General features: G+C 38.8%; 1 protein-coding gene across 4 annotated transcripts in view; it reads left to right on the top strand.

Annotated features, from left to right (window-relative positions):
- The first annotated feature begins 9,978 nt into the window (after positions 1 to 9,978).
- Positions 9,979 to 19,109, top strand: part of NAA35 (N-alpha-acetyltransferase 35, NatC auxiliary subunit) — a 98,471-nt gene continuing 89,340 nt past the window's right edge. Inside the window, exons 1-2 of one of the 4 annotated variants that reach the window (XM_057721309.1) lie at positions 9,979 to 10,141; positions 11,000 to 11,128. In XM_057721309.1, the coding sequence (XP_057577292.1) occupies positions 11,005 to 11,128 (124 nt within the window). In that variant the 5' untranslated portion in view covers positions 9,979 to 10,141; positions 11,000 to 11,004. Of the gene's footprint in view, positions 10,273 to 10,999; positions 11,129 to 19,109 lie in introns of those variants that run through there. The other 3 variants (XM_057721311.1, XM_057721308.1, XM_057721310.1) reach the window with 3 other exon arrangements.

Genomic DNA, 19,109 nt, shown 5'->3' with positions numbered 1-19,109 from the left:
GAAGCGTGATTATTCCAGGAATTTGAGTTCTGACCAAAAATATTTCTTGCCTCTCTGAGTTGGAATCTCAAATCCTCTAAGAGTTTACTTTAAAAAAACTTTTACAGATATGTAATTTACACACCATAAATTTCACTCATTTTGAGGGTATACTTGAATGATTTTTAGTAAACTTAGAGTTGTGAAACCATCATGATGATCCAATTTTAGAACATTTTCAACACTCTCAAATATTCTTCATGATGGTTTGCAGTCACTCTCCAAATACCCCAAATTCTTTCTTAAAAACAGCTTTTTTGAGAGCTCTCACATACCATAAAATTCACCCATTTAAAAATAGCATACAGGGCTTCCTAGGTGGCGCAGTGGTTAAGAATCTGCTTGCCAATGCAGGGGACACGGGTTCGATCCCTGCTCCAGGAAGATCCCACATGCCACGGAGCAACTAAGCTCGTGTGCCAAAAAATAAAAAATAAAAAAATAAAAGTAGTGTACAATTCAATGACTTTTTAGTATATTCAGAGCAACGATTACCACAATCAATTTTAAAACATTTTCATTACCTCAAAGAAATCCTGTACCCCTTAGGCATCACACCCCTAACTCTAGCCCAAGGCAATCACTAATCTATTTCCTAATTTCTGTGGATCTGCCTATTCTGGATATTTCATTTAAATGGAGTCATATAATATATGGTCTTTTGTGACAGGCTTTTTTCACTTAGCCTAAGTTTTCAAGGTCCATTCATGTTGTAGCATGAATCAGTACTTCACTTCTTTTTATTGCTGAATAATATTCCATCATATGGTTATACCACATTTTATTTATCCATTCATCAGTTGATGGACATTTGGGTTATTTCCACTTTTTGGCTATTGTGAACAATGCTGCTGTAAATATTCATATACATGCTTTTGTGTGGATATGTTTTCATTACTCTTAGGTATTTACCTAGGAGTGGAATAGCTGAGTCACTTCATGTTTAGCCTTTTGAAGAACTGCTGGACTGCTTGCAAAGGAGCTACACCATTTTACATTCCCATTAGCAATGTATGAGGGTTCTAATTTTTCCACATTCTCACTAACCCTTGCTATTATGGGTCCCTTTTATTGGTATGAAGTGGTATCATTGTGGTTTTTGATATGCATTTTCCTGATGGCTTATTGTGTTGAGTATCTTTTCATGTGCTTATTGGCTTTTTGTGTATCCATTTGGAGAACTGTCCAGATCCTTTGCCCATCTTTAAACGGAATTACTTGTCTTTTTATTATAACGTTGTGCCAGTTCTTAATGTACTCTGTACACAAGTCCCATATTAGATATATGGCTTACAAAATTTTCTTCCATACTTTGAGGTGTTTTTATTTTCTTCAAAGCTTCTGCGACTGTTGTGGCACTTTCCTTCATCCTAGCTCCATGGTTCTACTTAGTTGTTAACGTACAACTCTCTCCCTTGGAATCAGAAGTTAGTTGAGGGTCATGCCTTTATTTTGGTACAGCCACAGAAGCTTAGAAAATTCTTTGCACATATTTGGGATTTGAGGCTTAAATTCTAGGTCCGTTTATCTGAAGTGCTTCAAATAATATCACTAAAGCCAGAGATTGTTTTCCAAGCAAAGATAACCCAATTGCCTGTAACTGGATGAAATAAATAGGTGAACACAGTTGATTCTATCCATTGACAATCGTTCTCCTTAACAAGGAAAAATAGCATTGCTGTATCAGTCAACACTTTATAATAAGTCATATTCCAAAAATTCATTTGTATGGCAGTTATTTGTAATGCTGAATATATTTTCACCTAGTGCCAATGTGATAACAATGGTTAAGTTTATAATTCTGACACCCAAAGCCAATTAAATTTTTGAAGAAGCATAATGCCAAGAGTTCACTAAGTACATCGTAGGGCAAAACAAAAACAACAAACAAAAAAAACCCCCTCATGATCCTGATCTGGATTGGTCTATTCAGCATGTTAGTTCTATGGGAAAGTGTGTCATAGTATTTGTCAATAGCATAAATACCTGTCTCCTTTCTGTGTAAATCTGTTATAGACTCAGTGACCTCTCGTCAGCAAGTCTGAAGTTAAAAAAACATTTGGAGGTAAGGAGCATTCTCACAAACTCCAGAGTAGACCAGTTATTCCTAAGGATGGGATATGTGAACCTAGGGTCTTACTCAATTGCCAATGCCAAGAAACAGTAAACATTTGAATATTTTAGACTCTCAAAATGCTTGCCGTGAAAGTTATGCAGATACACATGTTTACAAGTGCAAAAATGTAGGCTCTGCTATGTTAAACAATACCTGCCTCTCCCCCCAGCAATACACCCAAAAGGGAAAACAACAACAAATTCTGGCAAAAGAAAAAAAAAAAAGAAACAAAGAGACTAAAATGCTAACAATAATTGTGCTTGCATTGAATTAATTTCCTGCTTTTCTTTCTTCTCAATTACCTGTAATTTGCTTAATTTGCTTCACAATAAAACACCAGAATAATTTCACTTCAGTCATAATTTCTGTGAGAGCAGGGATCTTGTTTGTCTTACATACAGAGATATCACCACTGCAAAGAAGAGTAAATTGTGCAAAAAAAGACACTTAATGAATATTGTGTTATATAAGTAATCAATTAAAATGTTATGGAACTGAAAAATAAAAGTTTGGAATGCAGTGATGGTAAAAGAGATAATATTTCTTCTTTGCATTTTTCTCATATGGTGTAAAGAGAGACCAGCACCACATGAAGATGCAAAGAATCATATAGTTTTTAAAGGTCTGTGTTGTGGAGAAAGAGTCCACAACATGAATGCAGTCTTAGCAGAACAAACAGGATGTGCAGAAGTGAAAATTGTATGCAAATATCCTAAGAAATAGGCATGTCCTATCTTGCTCAGTCTACTTTAATTTCCAGAAAGGATAAGCAAATAATGAAAGAAGAGAAGTGCTTGCAGACATCTTTAAGTTGTCTCTGTTTGGTTGTAATACATATGTGTGTAGAACGGTATATCTCATAGCTTAGATTCTTGAAGAACCTTGAAGTTATGATGCTTCTTCAGATTTTTTAGTAAAATTCCAGGTATTCCAGCATTTGTGTGTTGACATCATAATGATAACTCTAAATTTCATATATGAGCATATCTAGTTCTTGAATGTCCCTGAGGACATTCCTAGTTCCTGAAGGTCTCTAAGGAGAAAAAGAATAGAACAGTACTGGAAAAGCTAACAATCTTAGTTTATAACAGATCTTTTTTTTTCCCTACATACTTTTTTTCCTACCAGTATATCTGGATTATTTTCAAATAATTTTGGTAATAATTTGTAAGAAAGATTGTTAGCATAGATTTCATTTTGCATTCTTTTTTGGCTTTGCTGTCTAGTTTTGAATGAATCATATTATTAGTATTAACTTCATATTTTATATTCCTACTTATAATACCAATGAATATTTGTTTGTTTGTACTTAAGCATAGTTTAAAGAATAACTGGCATAAAAAGATGGAAATATGCTGTTCTATAAATAACAATGCTCTTCTCGTGATTTTCTGCATTTGAGTTGCAGAAACATGTTTTTTTAAACTTTGACAAAACTCCCCAAGGACTTCAGGTGTTTAGGGCCAGTGCAGTTTAAATTACTATTTCATATTTCATTTCTAAAAGGTAAATATGACCATTTATAGCTCTTAAAAAGTCATGTCTAAAGGATATGTCTCATGTAAGCATCTATATTTTTGGCTCAATTTAGTTTAGAATAAAAGTGGTTTTACCTTTTATCCCAGGGCTGACAGTCATAAGAGGCTTAACGTAAGTCTTCGAGCTTCTGAAAGGCTGCTTTTTAGGCAACTAAAAAGTACTTCTGCAAAGTGCTGAAGCTGAAGCATGAGTGCTTTATAGTTTTATAAACTCAGGTCATTGAAATGGATTTTTGAAGAGATGAGGGTATAAAATAAAGATCCTTTTCCTCAAAGATGGAATAAGCAGCCATGAATCTGAATGTGACAAAAGTGAAGTACTGGAACTTAACTTTCAGTACTAGATAAATAACCTTCTCGACCATGTAGTCAAGTAGTACTAAATAACCAAGGTATCAGAAGAAAGAGAAAAAAAGGATTACATTATGTAATTTTACAATTCTCTAAACTTTGATTCTCACAACTCTGCAAGTGATGTGAAGTCATTGTTGTACGAATGAGGACATGGAATTTAGCATGTTCAAGAGACTTGCTCCAGATCCTTTTGTCAGACTTCCTGTTAAATACGGAGGACTGGACACAGGTATCAACCTCCAGGAAATGAAAGTGAAAAGGCATACACTCACAAGGACAAAAGAAATGGATGAAGAAAAAACCATGGTTTCGATGACATGAAGCAGATGGATGAGGGCACTTACTTAGCAGACCCAAAAGAGTTGGGTCATGAGCCAGTGATGGGAAAAGCCAAGAAACCACCTATGTTGTACCACAGAAACACCTAGAAGACCCAGGAACAGATGGAACCAGCTATCTCCCAAGGTGGAGGTTAGGATGAGACTAAAAGAAGGGGAATATGTTTCAGAAGTACCAGGACCTGACATCTCCTCCCCAGTTCTGTATGCCTGTGATTGCCCCTCCTCAAGCCATAAAGAAGATTGGAAAAGGTAAAGGAGAGAATTTCTGGCAAAGGGGGTGCTAGCATGGGGTAGGGAAGGGATACTGGGACAGATGAGAGAGGGTGGTATCTTATGAAAAAGGGAGATTAAGTGAAAATGTTATAATGGATATTGATTCTCCCTCCCTCATCTCCCAGGCTTCTTCCTCCACTCCAAATGGCTACTCAGCTAGTAGATTTTTGGAGCAAAGCTGCTAAGTTGCACAGCTCTGGGGGAGCCTTTCATACACACAGTTTACGTGAAAGACACCCCTGGTGTACAGTGCCCAGGTTGCATAGCCATACATGAAGGCCCTGGATCAGAAGCACCTTTGAGAAATCAGACCAGTCCAAGACAAAAGACTCGAAGATGATGCTGTCAGAGATTCACCAACTGAATGGCGAGCCAGGTCTTCTCATAGTGAAGGCAACATTTGACAAGCCCCTGCTGGGAGCACAAAACTTTAGATCTACTCTTTGAAGCACCATGCTTCAATATGAGCTTCCAGCCAGACTGAAGAAGACAATGCATATGTGGAAGACCATATTCTATTCCAAGAAGAAACATTTAGGGAACAAAAAAGACCTCTTGAGAAATCATCTCACATTTCCTCATTATTAAATACAAAGAATGAAAATTAAAGGAACCAACTACTCATTTTAAAAACATTTTATTGAAGTATAGTTGATTTACAATGCTGTGTTAGTTTCTGCTGTACAGCAAAGTGATTCAGTTATACATTCTTTTTCATATTCTTTTCCATATGGTTTATTACAGGATATTGAATATAGTTCCCTGTGTATATAGTAGGACCTTGTTGTTTATTCATTCTATACATAATAGTTTGCATCTGCTAGTCCCAAATTCCCAATCCATCCCTACCCTGTTCTGTTCCCCCTTGGCAACCACAAGTCTGTTCTCTATGTCTGTGAATCTGTTTCTGCTTTGTAGGCAAGTTCATTTGTGTCATATTTTAGATTCCACATATACGTGATATGATATGGTATGTCTTTCTTTTTCTGACTTATTTCACTTAGTGTGATAATCTCTATGTCCATCTATGTTGCTACAATTGGCATTATTTCATTCTTTTTTATGGCTGAGTGTATACATCTTTATCCATTCATCTGTTGATGGACATTTAGGTTGCTTGCATGTCTTGGCTATAGTAAAGAGCTGCTATGAAACTCACCTTATGAAATTAGAATAAGGACTACCAAAAGAGCCTGAGATGGCATTAATGAGGAAAAATATAAGAAATTAATTAATTAGAAAGCATACAAAAAGGACAGAAAATTAAAAGCTGCTTTTTTGGGGGAAAAAACACAAATGGAAAAATTATGAGTTAAACTTCTTATGAACCTGATAAGAAAAAAAATGATCAAGATCAGAAAAATCACAAAGGAGAAAAAACACAGATATGAGTGAGATTTAAAAGAATCCTATGAGTGGGAAAAATACTTGTGTGCTAGAGTGTTCCACGATAATTTTTATTAATGTGAAAGATATAATCCACTTTGAAGTTAAACAGAATACCAAGCAATATATACAGTGAGAACCCACTTTTAACACACAAAACAAACAAAAAGCATATATATGCATGGAAAATGAATGAACAGTATGAACAAAGGTCATCATTCAGCCTGGGATTATGGATGATTTTTATATGTTGGCTTACATGCATAGGTAATTTTTTATCTTGGTTTTATAGCATGAAAAATAGCCAGGACTTCCCTGGTGGCACAGTGGTTAAGAATCCACCTGCCAATGCACAGGACATGCGTTCGACCCCTGGTCCAGGAAGATCCCACATGCCATGGAGCAACTAAGCCCGTGCACCACAACTACTGAGCCTGTGCTCTAGAACCCGCGAGCCACTACTGAGCCTGCATGCCACAACTACTGAAGCCTGCCCGCCTAGAGTCCCTGCTCCTCAACAAGAGAAGCCACCGCAATGAGAAGCCTGCGCACTGCAATGAAGAGTAGCCCCTGCTCGCTGCAACTAGAGAAAGCCCGTATGCAGCAACCAAGACCCAACACAGTCAATACATACATACATACATACATACAAACATAAATAAATAGAAATTTACTTTAAAGAAAAAGAAAAAAGAAAAATACCCAATGGTTATGGTAGTAAAATTTTAATAAATATTAAAGAATTTAGGTCACTGAACAGTACCTGTTTAGTGTAACATTTAAGGGAAGACAATTTTAAATTTCCCAGTTTACTTTGCAGTTTCCACACAAACATTTTTAATTTGTAGCAACATACTTGTTGCAATGTTTCAGTTACTCATATTGCTAGACTATGGTAACACAGAAGAGAAGGACCATTTTGTCTTTCAATGAGATAAAGCCATTAGGGACAGACATTTGGCTATTAATTTCTTTCTTAAAGAAAACTTTTATTATGAAAAAATTAAACATACACAAAAGTAGAGAGAATAGTATAATGAACCCTTATATCCATCACCATTTTCCACAATTATCAACAAATCTAATTCTCTCTATCCATTTACCCCCAAACCTACTGGATGATTTTGAAGCAAATACCAGGCCTCAAATCTTTTCACTTATAAGTATTTCAATATGGATCTCTTAACAAAAGTTAAGACTGTTATTTTTAAAAGATTACTACAATACCATTATACTACCTAAATTTTTAAAAATATAATATCAAATATCCAGTCAGTGTTCAGATTTGCTCAATAGATTCAAATTGTTTACAATATATTTCAATTGAGGTCTAAAGTTTATATAATTCATGCTTTTATCCAGTAGTTTTTTCTTTTACCTTCTCTTCTAATTCATTAATTTCATATTTTATCTGCAATTGGTTATGTCTTCTATGCTCACTTCCCTTTTGATAGAATTTTAAGAGTTTCAATATCTATGCATCAGAGAACTTACTGATGGCCTTGTAAGCAACCTACCTAAGTAGTTAAATTTTTTTAAGTAAAAAATTGACTTGATAGGTCCCAGAAAACTGCTTGAAAATCATCTATAAAAAGGAATTTTGAAAAAAATTTTTTTTTTACAAAGAAAGCAATAAGTCATGTATGTGTGTATTTATGAAAGGGATAAATGGGCATTAACATCTCTCTCATTACATAAAATGTAAGACTTTTAAAAATGAGAATGTAAATATGATAGAACTAACTAAACTGATATTACCTATACTTAAGAAAAAATAATGCCATGTTTCTTTTTGTCACAGAAACATGGTGACACAGTAGGATATTTTTACTCTATTTCCTTTTCCTTTCTTTCCTTCTTTCTTTTTTTCTTTTTTTTTTTTAAGAGACATCAGTTGTTAATGGTTCTACTTAGTTGTTAACATACAACTCTCTCCCTTGAAATCAGAAGTTAGTTGAGGGTCATGCCTTTATTTTGGTACACCCTCAGAAGCTTACTCTACCTCTGCAGGCTTGTTTAGGTAGACCAACAATTTGTCCATCAGTTCCTTTGCATTTGTTTATTCAATATGTAGTCTACCTAATGTGTAAAATGCTCATTTTTAACACTATGAAGTATATGGATGTCATCATAAGTTAAGCCTCTCTTTCTCAGGGAAAATGCTTTTTAAAGCAGAGAGATAATTAGAACTTGTGAAAATAAATTTGAATTTCAAATAAATTACAATTTTAGTAAAGAAATTGAGAAAATCCTGTTTCACTTGGCTACTTTGTTCTGATGATTTTTCTTTTTCTTTTCTTTTCTTTCTTTCTTTTTCTGAGTTATTTTGGAAGCAGTCTTCTTTTGAAAATTTGGCATCTTATTTTTGTTTTTTTTGTGTGCTGTCTTGGTTTTTGTCACAATCTACATATAATATTGAATAACTCAGATGCAGTCAGTTCATCCTTTTCTAGATTTCCTATGGCCTCTGCAAAGATCATCAAATGTTTTTTGGAGAAACAATATAAATTTGTTTTATTGTAATTCTTTTCTATAGTCTCATCTTGAGTGTATTTAGTGAGTACCTACTATATGCCCATCACTGCCTTTAATGGTAGGGATAGAACTTTGATTAGACAAAGCTCCTGCCCTTAGGAAACATTATTATATATAAGACATAAAGATGTATTTTTTTTAAATCAACTTTATTGAGGTTTGATTTGCACAGTAAAATGCACATGTTGTAAGGGTGTACTTCAGTGAACTTTTACAAATGAACTCAGCCATATAACCACCACCATAATCAAGATACAGAACGTTTCCATCACCTCACATCACCTAGCCCTATTCCAATTAATCCTTCCTTGACATCCACCTTCCCTCATGGCAGTCACTGTTCTGTTTTGTCATGATAGATTAATCTTTTTTAGAATTTCATGTAAATGGAATCATACTCGTTTGCTCATACTCTTGATTTCCTTTGCTCAGCATAATGTTTTATGAGATTCATATTTTTGCATGTCAAGTAATCATCCTTGTTTGTTGGTAATTACTATTCATTATATGGATAATTACCTAGCTTTGTATGGATATGACACAAGTTGTTTGTCCATTCACCGGCTGATGAACGTTGGGGTTGTTTCCAGTTTTTGATCATTAAAAATAAAGTGATAAAAATTCACGTACAAGCTTTTGTGTGGACACATTTTCATTCCTAAGTATATACCTAGGAGTGGAATTGCTGGATCATGCAAAAGCATGATTAATTTTATAGTAAAAGACGAACTGTTTACCAAAGTGGTTGTACCATTTTGGACTCCCATCAGCAACATATGAGAGGTCCAGCTGCTCCATGTTGTCGTCATTTGGTATCATCTTTTAAATTTTGGCCATCTGAACAGCTATGCAGTGGTAAAGATGCCTTTCGTTTCCTACCCGTACTAGTATACTTATCTACCACCATTTTTAAAACTGACAATTTTATTAATTTTAGGAAAAATCTAAACCATGTAAAGGGTCTAAAAGAAAATAACTGGCTTGATTCTAATGATATTTTGTTTCCATTTTTCCTCACGAAATCCCCAGGCTCTCCAGGAAACATAAAACCGGTGACAGGCAGCACCAGCTCGTGGAACTCTCGGAGCTGGGTTCTTCATTCAAGGCCTCCACATCTAGGGTCTGTGGGTACTTCCATTGCTTTCTCGCGCCTTCCTGACACCTTTCTAAGAATTTCCCAGGGAGCCGAGCGGGGCGAGGCGGGGCGGGCTCTGGGCCCCCAGGCTCCGCCCCTTACCGAGACCCACCTACTAGTCCAGACTCGGTCGCAGGCAGGAGAAGGAAGGTAGCTTCCGGTCTCGCGATTGGCTCTAATCCCGCGAGAAGAGACGATGACCGCCAACGGCCGAATGATGGCGGGGCGAGGAAGGGGGTGTGGCCGGGGAGCGCGAAGTCCCCAGGCGTGAGGGAGAGGAGGCGGGGTCGCGCGCACCGGGCGTACGCATGCGCGCACGCGGCCGGTCGGGCAGGGCTGAGAGGGGAGGGGGCGGCGGTGGCGGCGTCGTTATTTCCGCGGTTCCGACGGTCCGTGGCGGCGCGGGTGGCCACGGGAGAAGTAGGTAGGGACCGCCGCGCGGAGCCATTGAGACTTCCTCCCTCCCGCGCCCGAGAACCGCAGCCCCCCGCGCGTGTGGCAGACCCTGGGGACGCCAGGTCACCCTGCGGCCCCGGCCCTCCCGCCGCGCTTCAGGTAGGAGCTGCGGGCTTCCTCGTGCCCGGTGCCCGCCGGGGCCCTGGCCTTACCCGGTGTTACCGGGGCGACGACCTGGCACCGGGCGTGCCCGTCCCCCCGCGCGACGACAGCCGTGTCCTTGCTTCCGTGCCCGTGGGGCCGGGGCCGGGGCCGGGCGGGGCTGACCCGGGTGGGGCGGGTCCCCGCCTCAGGTGCGCCCCCGCGCTGGGCCGGGTGGCTGGGACCCGGCGGTGCGCTCACTCACGCTGTGCCCCTCGGACAGGCTGTGCGGGGGTCCGGCCGGGCCGGGAGAGGTGGTCCCGGCGAGCTCCAGGCGGGTGAGGGACCACCTTGACTTGAGTAGTTGCTGCATGGGATGTTGGGCTTCGAGAGGGGACCCTGAAGATTGCCTTGGTTATTTGTGGCCAGTGTCGAAAGTACGAAACTCTGGAGTTGGTTCTCTTTGGGCCAGTGGTGGGATGGTTTGTGATTTTTCTTCCTAAATAGGCAAACTGTTTGAATCCTGGTAGGTGGTGGGCTATTATTAAATGAGCAGCAGCAGTGTTAATTAACGTGAGATTTAATTGCATTAAGGTAGTTTTTTACAGTGCCATCCTCAGACTCAGAAGAGCTCTGATTAAACAGTTTACTAAGACTTTCATCCAATACTTCAACACACATGGTGTGCAAATACTGTTGCCCTGAAAGCTACATCCTCTCTTTTACACCATTATTAATTTTATAGGCATAATGGTTATGAAAGCTTCTGTAGAAGATGATGATTCAGGATGGGAGCTCAGTATACCAGAAAAGATGGAAAAAAGCAATACAAACTGGGTGGACATAACCCAAGATTTTGAAGAAGCTTGTCGAGGTGAGTTTGAAGTTTTGAATTAGAAGTTCAAATTTTGGGAAAGGATACAATAAAAATGTGGATTGTGATCTCTAAACTATCTCAATAAATGGAAAAAAACATGTAAGTGTGGTTTATCGAGTTTGTTAACCACACTTATTCATTCTCTGTCCTCTGATTTTAACCTTCATTTAAAGCCAGTTTATATAGGATATAGCAATAAGTACAAATGTTTAGGCAGTTTCTTCTGTTAAAATTTTCTAACTTTAAGTAACAGGTTAGAGAGCACATTGCAATAATTTCAAACTGGGAACACAAATTCTGTTGCCCTAAAGACAGGAGAATTATTGTATATTTGAGGTTTGTAAATAATCGGATTATGTCATTCCCTGCTTCAGATCTTCTGGTGGCTTCCTGTTGCATGTAGAATAAAATTCAAACTTCTTCCCCATGGCCTATGTGATCTGGTGTCTGCCTCAGACCTTTTTTGTACCACTGCTCCACTAGACTCATTATGTTTAGTCATGAGGTCCTTATCTCATTAAACACACCAAGGTCGTGTCCCCAGGTTTTCACATAGCTGGCTCCTTCCTGACCACTTAAATGTTACCGGCCCAGTGAGGTCTCAAAACAGGCAATCTAAACAGATTTATCCCCTCATTCTCTTCTATCCAACTCCATCTCAGTTGACTCACCTTATTTTATTTTCTTCATAGTATTTGTCTGCTATGAGAAACCATCATTTCAGTTATTGTTTATTGTTAGCCTCACCCACTGAAATATAAGCTCTGTGAGTGCAGAGATCCTGTCGATAATCCTAACACACAGAACAGTGCCTGGTACCTAGTAAGTTCAGTAGATGCTTGACCATAAATGATCGGAGAAATAAGCATGTTTGTTGTTTGAGGGGAAAGACCCTTAGGGAGAGAATGAAGGTGAGAGAAAGGAACAAATGGTAGAGTAAAAACTTGAGCTTTAAGAAAGGATGGGATCAAGAACATTGTAGAGAAATTAACCTCAGGAAAAGAATAGAGACTTATGAGATAGGAGGAATGGAAGTTAAGATAGTGGAGATGCAGGTATATGTCTAAGTGTGTGGGAAGGAATGGTGAAGGGATTCACAGCTTGATGGCTTCTATTTTCTTAGTGAACAAGTGGGATAGGCATTTAGTGATGGTGATGTGTGTTTAGAATAGTGCTCTTAGGGAGAGGAGTAAAGACTTGGAGTAGCTGCAGGGGAAAAGGGAGCCAGCTGAGTATAAGCAAAGTGATAAATCATGTGCTTACCCTTTGACTGTTTTGAAATACATTTTCTGTCTCAGTGAGATAGTGGAAAGAACATTGGATTGGGAGTTGGTGACTGCCCATATATGTCTAAGGGAGAAAGAAGTGTAAGTCACAGTGAAGCTTTTGTGCTCATTGTTCTTAAATTAAGTGGATCACACCTATGATTTTGCACTGATTTTAAGTAATCTATATTAGAGGGCTATCATGAACCTAAATGGGAAAAGTTTTATGAAGTATATATGGCTTGAGTTGGGCCATAAAGGAGTGGGCTTCTGTTAAGTGAATGTGAGGGGATTACTCTAAACTGAGATGAACCATTAGGGCCAAAGTTCAGTGAGACCTTTATGTTTGAGGAACAGTGAATAATTCTGCTTCTCCGGGAAAGGAACCTTGAGTAGGAAATATGATTTAATTCCTGCTTCAGTGTGGATAGAGAGAGGGTGGCATATCATTTTGTTGCCAGCATCAAACTATCCTATTAACTCCTCCATAATTAGCCCTTGTACTGTCTCAAGTGGCTCAAATGTGAGGTATACTTCTTTTTTTTATATATATATAAATTTATTGTATTTATTTATTGGCTGCATTGGTTCTTTGTTGCTGCACATGGACTTTCTCCAGTTGCTGTGAGCAGGGGCTACTCTTCATCGTGGTGCGCAGGCTCCTCGTTGTAGTGGCTTCTCTTGTTATGGAGCACGGGCCCTAGGCATGTGAGCTTCAATAGTTGTGGCATATGGGCTCAGTAGTTGTGGCTCACGGGCTCTAGAGCACAGGTTCAGTAGTTGTGGCGCACGGGCTTAGTTGCTCCGTGGCATGTGGAATCTTCCCAGGGCAGGGCTCGAACCCGTGTCCCCTGCATTAGCAGGTGGATTCTTTACCACTGCGCCACCTAAGAAGTCCTGAGGTATACTTCTTGAAACTAAAAAGTTGATATAGAATTAATCTTTTGTGTATGATTTTAGGACTGAAGGCTGTTAGCAGTCTTGAGTTCATGGTATTAATAATTTGTTTTTTCTTCTTGAAATAATCAGATTCATAGCCTTGATTATAGCTTAGACTTCTAACAACTTTCAGAAAACTAAATTTAATATATATATCATTACATCTTTTTCTTAACTGTCACAGTGGTTTCTTTTTGTTAACAGTTTGATGGCATTTGGCTAGACTTTGGTGATTTCGGGAAGAGTACTATAAAATAATCTACATACTGATGACAGCATTTTTCATGCACATTTCTACTTATTCTTTTAGTGGCTCTTCAAAATCCTCTGGATCAAATTCTGACTTTCATCATTTCTTTTATTTCCTGTTGTCAGGTGGCACAATTTCCACTACATTTCCTCTAGCTGACATTGAGGCCTTTTTTTTTTTTCCTCTTTTCCAAATTATTTTGAATGTATAGAGCCATCACTGTTATTTTACCTGATATGTGATATGTCATTCTTCTAAATTACACCTCTAAGCTTTGCTTCTCTGGGACACCTTGCCTAATTCGAACCATCTCATTTTGTTACCCGTAAAGCCTTCACTCTTTATATTCTATTTGGTTGTCTATGTTTAGGCACTTTCTGAACTATAGAGTCACAACTTAGAAACTTCACTTAAACATAAATGATCATAGACGATACACTGCTGCTGCTGCTTCTGCCTGCTAGATTCCCTTCTTCCACACTTGCTCTGGGTAGTCAACAACCTCTCCTAGGATGATACACTACCAGGTGTCTAGAGCCCAGAGGTAATCCATGGTCAGCTATCATTACTTTCATTCTTTTTAAACTCTAGGAGGATATGGGCCCATCCTCTTATCCTATTTTCTTCTCTCTTTGATGGCTTAGTTCATTCTTCTTTAGTCAGTCTTTATAACAGTTATCACTGTTTAGGACCCCCTTATCCGTCCAGTTTCTTTAGGTCTTTTGGAAAACTCCTTTCATTTTTTTCTCCTCCCTCATTTAAAATCCAGGATGCTTAAGCCTCTTATTTCTCTTCTTTCCTATTCTGTCTTCTCTCACCCAGAACAATATATTTGTTTTTAAGAATAAATGAAAATTCTAATGCCATGTTTCTTCAGATCAGAGAATATCTGGGTCTTGTACTTCAGAAGTATAAGAACCTGTATTAAATGAAATGCTGCCATTGTGGGTGATTGCTTGGAACCAGCATAATTATGAACACATGTTTGGGCACTGACACTGTAGCAATACTTGATTATAATGTTATCATCCTGTTGGTCTTGAATATGTTTCTATAATCTTTCAAAAAGATCATTGAACTGATTGTATATTATTTATCAATTATTATAAAAGAAGTATAAATTCTTGTTAATGAACTTTCACTCCACTCCATCAATTCACGAACCCTAGTTTGAGAATCATTGTACTGTTTGTTTTCATCTTATTCTAAGAGGAAGAAGATGGAACAGAAATTGTCCCGGTGAAAGATCGGGGCAACCTGTGAAACAGCAGTTCCCAACTTTTGGGCACCAGGGACTGGTTTCGCGGAAGATGATTTTTCCATGGATCAAGGTGGGAGGGATGGTTTCGGGATGATTCAAGGGTATTACATTTATTGTGTACTTTATTTCTATTATTATTACATTGTAATATATAATGAAATAATTATACAACTCACCATAATGCAGAGTCAGTGGGAGTCCTGAGCTTGTTTTCCTGCAACTAGATGGTCCCATCTGGGGGTGATGGGAGACAGTGACATCCGAAGTGTGTTGCTTATGTCCAGTCTACTCTGTAATCTCCTTTTGGTTGCTGTCACTGCAGAAAACCCAGCTTCACAAAGGTAGTATGTTGGAAATGGAAGCAAGCTTTTCAGTGCTTTTGTGGCAATCTCAGGATCTTCCACCTTGACATTAATCCAGAATGTATGAAGATTTGCAGTTATATCAAGCATGCATTTTTTTTCTTTATTTTAGGTTCTCATTAGTTGTCTATTTTATACATAGTATCAATAGTGTATATATGTCAATCCCAATCTCCCAATTCATCCCAACCCCACTTTTTCCACATTGGTGTCCATATGTTTTCTATGTCTGTGTCTCTACTTCTGTTTTGCAAATAAGATTATCTATACCATTTTTCTAGATTCCACATATGTGTGTTAATATACGATATTTGTTTTTCTCTTTCTGACTTAGCTTCACTCTGTATGACAGTCTCTAGGTCCATTCAGACATACTTTTGAGGCCACCATAATTTGTGATCTCAAGCAGTTGATCCTCTTCTAGCACAAAGTCGATTCACCTGGCTTATTCACAAATGGGTCGCAGATCCATTGCTTCCCAGTTTGGGAGTCTTTTGTGGTTGGAAAGTAACGCTCAAACTCTTTTGGAAGCTGAGATAGGTGATCATGCACCAGCTGGCAGAAAGAAGGCCTTGATTCAGTCTTTCAAAATCTCTGCTGTTTGAAACCTGTGAAAAATACCAGTGTTCACTTGTCTCCCCCATAATTCCAGTTTGGCTTTGAATGCAGCCACTTTATCTGCTGACTTGACACAGTTGTCATTTTCCCCTGAAGTAACAGATTGAGTTTGTTGAGCAGGTTGAATATGTTATACAAGTAAGGAAGTTTTGCGATCCATTCTGTGTCATTGAAATGTGCTGCCAGTGGTGACTGTTTTTCTAAAAGAAATCTCTGGAGCAACTCTCATAACTCAGAAACTCTGGCCGGTGATCTACCTTTAGAAAGCCATCTCACTTCTGTGTATAAGAGAAGATAATGTGTGCTCTGCGTCCATCTCCTCACTGAGCTGCGTGAACAGACATGAGTTAAGGGCATGTACTTCAATATGATTGATAATTTTAATCACATCCTACAAAACGTTGTTAAGTTCAGGTGACGTTTTTTGGCAAGCCAGCATTTCTCTGTGGATGACAGTGCATAGACTCATGTTCAGAAGTGACCTGAGTAGTGAAACCAGAGAGCCGTCTAGTCATGGCAGCTGCTCCATCTGTGCGTATACCGACAAAATGACCAATTCATTTTTCCTGATATGTAATCAAAGACTTGAATAGTTCTGCAGCTGTGGTGTTGGTTGGCAACAAAAACGCACACAACATATCCTCATGCACATCCTCCTGAAAAATATATCGCACAACAACAAGCATTGTTGCCTTGTCGTCAACATCGGTATCTGCTTTCATCAGTTCATCTAGTTATGGTGCTAGCCGAAAGAGGAACACGTGCCACCTTTTGAACTGCAGCCTCTCCTAAAAGTTCGTGACAGATGTCCTTATCAGCAGGCAGGATCAACTCTTCACCAATAGTAAAGGGCTTCTTAGCTTTAGCAATGTGGTTAGGCACTATGAATGATGCTCTCAGAGTAGATAACATTTGATGAAGCAGTGGCCTTCAGTAATTGCTTCTGTTCTTCGTGTTCATGTATTCTTTTTTTTTTTTCTTTTGAAAAACTCCAAAGCCTTGTCTTTTAACGTAGGGTTCTTGGTCTCCATGTGGCAAAGCAGTTTTGAAGCTTTCATTATAAAAAGCGAACTTGGAGAATGTGAATCACCAGTTGCAATGAACCTGTAATTTAAGTAGGATTCTTGGTATTTTCTTTTAAATGAAGCTTTCTTTTTGTTGGCAGTCTTAGAATCTTCTGCTGTCTAATCATTGGGTCTTTCCCCCTTTTCAGAGAAACCCTCCAGCGACGTTTGTTTTTTACTCGTTTTGGCTAGGGTTAGCTTGTGGGCTTACCAAAACTGTGACTGAGACAAGTACGCAATGCAGGAAAGAGGCACTGAAGGAAATGGTAAATAATGAGCGGGCCACGCGCAGACGAAAATAAGTGTTGGATTCTGATTTAAACCCTGCCAGATGCAACTGTACAGTTGAAGTACATCAACTCACTTGCCACCATAAAGCCTGCCACCAGATGCAGCTTTTGATATGAGTCTGCAAGTAACTGATTTGTTATGGTCTCTGTGCACTCAAACCTCTCTGCTAATGATATCTGTATTTGCAGCCGCTCCCCAGTGCTAGCATCACCCCTCAGCTCCACCTCAGATCATCAGGCATTAGATTCTCATAAGGAGCATGCAACCTAGATCCCTCGCATGTGCAGTTCACGGTAGGGTTTGTGCTCCTATGCGAATGTGATGCTGCTGCTGATCTGACAGGAGGCGGAGCTCAGGCGGTAATGCGAGTAATGGGGAGTGGCTGTAAATACAGGTGAAGCTTCGCTCACTGGCCTACCGCTCACTTCCTGCTTTATGGCCAGATTCCTAACATGCCAGGGACCAGGACCAGGGGGGGGCCCCTGCTAGATAGCATGTTTTTATTGTTATTTCTTGATTCTCCCCACTTTCATTTTGGGCATTATCTAGGCCTTCCCCCCATATTGTTATAGCTATGTAAACATTATTCATAGCTGAGCCCAAGAGTAAAAAACTGTTGTTGCTTTTCCCTTCCTACATAGTTCTGTTTTATGCAAAAAAATATTTACTCTAAAACCATGTGCTTATTTAATTCTTCCTTACATTCTTCACCAGTTGTCTAAATCTTCTTAAGTCATTCAGACGCATCACACACCCTTATTGTTTTTAATCTCCATAAAGAAGTTTCTTCTCAAGTCTCTTACTTTTCTCCTGTGTGGACTTCTTGCCTCTCGTACCTGGTGTGACCCTGAGATCTTACTTCATCATCATCCTGGGGTTTCTTACTTTTCTTGCTTGTTTTGTTTAGATATCTTTATTACCTTCCTGAGGAAAGCACATGGGAGATGCAGTTTTTTGAGGCTCTGGGTGTCTGAAAATGCCTTTATTCTCCCACTTTGTTGATAATACTTCTGGGTATGGTTGAGAATTTTGAGGGCATTCCTCAAATGTCTGATGACATCCTGATTACTGAGCTTTCATATGTAACCATTTAGGATCTTCTGTTTGTTCCCTGTGCTCAGAAGTTTCACAGTGGTTTGCTTTGTTGATGACTCTGGAGCCCTTTCACTTTGTCTGATCTTTCAGTTCTGGGGAACTTTCTTGAATTACTCTATTTCTTCATTGTATTTTTCTGTAGTCACATTATGGAGTGTTTACTTTTTGGATATTAAAATGTCTAGGTTGATTATCAGTTTTTTTCTTATCCTTTCTTGCCCATTTTCTATCTCTTTGTATTTTCCTTCAATGCTGTGGACTGAATGTTTGTGTCCCCCCCAAATAATATATTGAAACCTAATGCCGAATGTGATGGTATTAAGAGGTAGGCCCTTTGGGAGGTGCTTAGGTCATCAAAGTGGATCCCACATGTTTGGGATTTATACTCCTATGAAAGAGACCCCACAGAGCCTCCTTAGTCCCTTCTGTCATGTGAGGTTATAGCAAAAAGATGGCTGTGTAGGAAGTGGGCCCTCATCAGACACTGAACCTGCTGGTGCCTTCATCTCGGACTTCCTAGCCTCCAGAACTGTGAGAAATAAAAGTTTGTTCATAGGTCACCCAATTTATGGTATTTTGGTTATAGCAGCCTGAGTGGACTAAATCTCTCAATTTAATTTTTCTTTTCTGCTGTAGTGTTTTTAATTTCTAAGATTTTTTTCCCCCCTCTGAATGTTTCTTTTTTTTAATAAAAGTAGAGTGTTCTGTTTTTGTTTCAGGGTTGCACTGTTTTTATCTGTCTGAGGATAATAATAGTTCTTTTGAAGTTTTGTTTCCCTACATAGTGTCTTTCCTCCAACCTGCCTTTTTTAGTTTGTTTTCTTTGGTTTCTG

Source organism: Hippopotamus amphibius, chromosome 2, assembly GCF_030028045.1.
Source record: "Hippopotamus amphibius kiboko isolate mHipAmp2 chromosome 2, mHipAmp2.hap2, whole genome shotgun sequence".
In the NCBI taxonomy this organism is placed as follows: Eukaryota; Metazoa; Chordata; class Mammalia; order Artiodactyla; family Hippopotamidae; genus Hippopotamus; species Hippopotamus amphibius.
The sequence above is the reverse complement of the archived record's forward strand: the minus strand, read 5'-3'. Positions and strand labels throughout refer to the sequence as shown.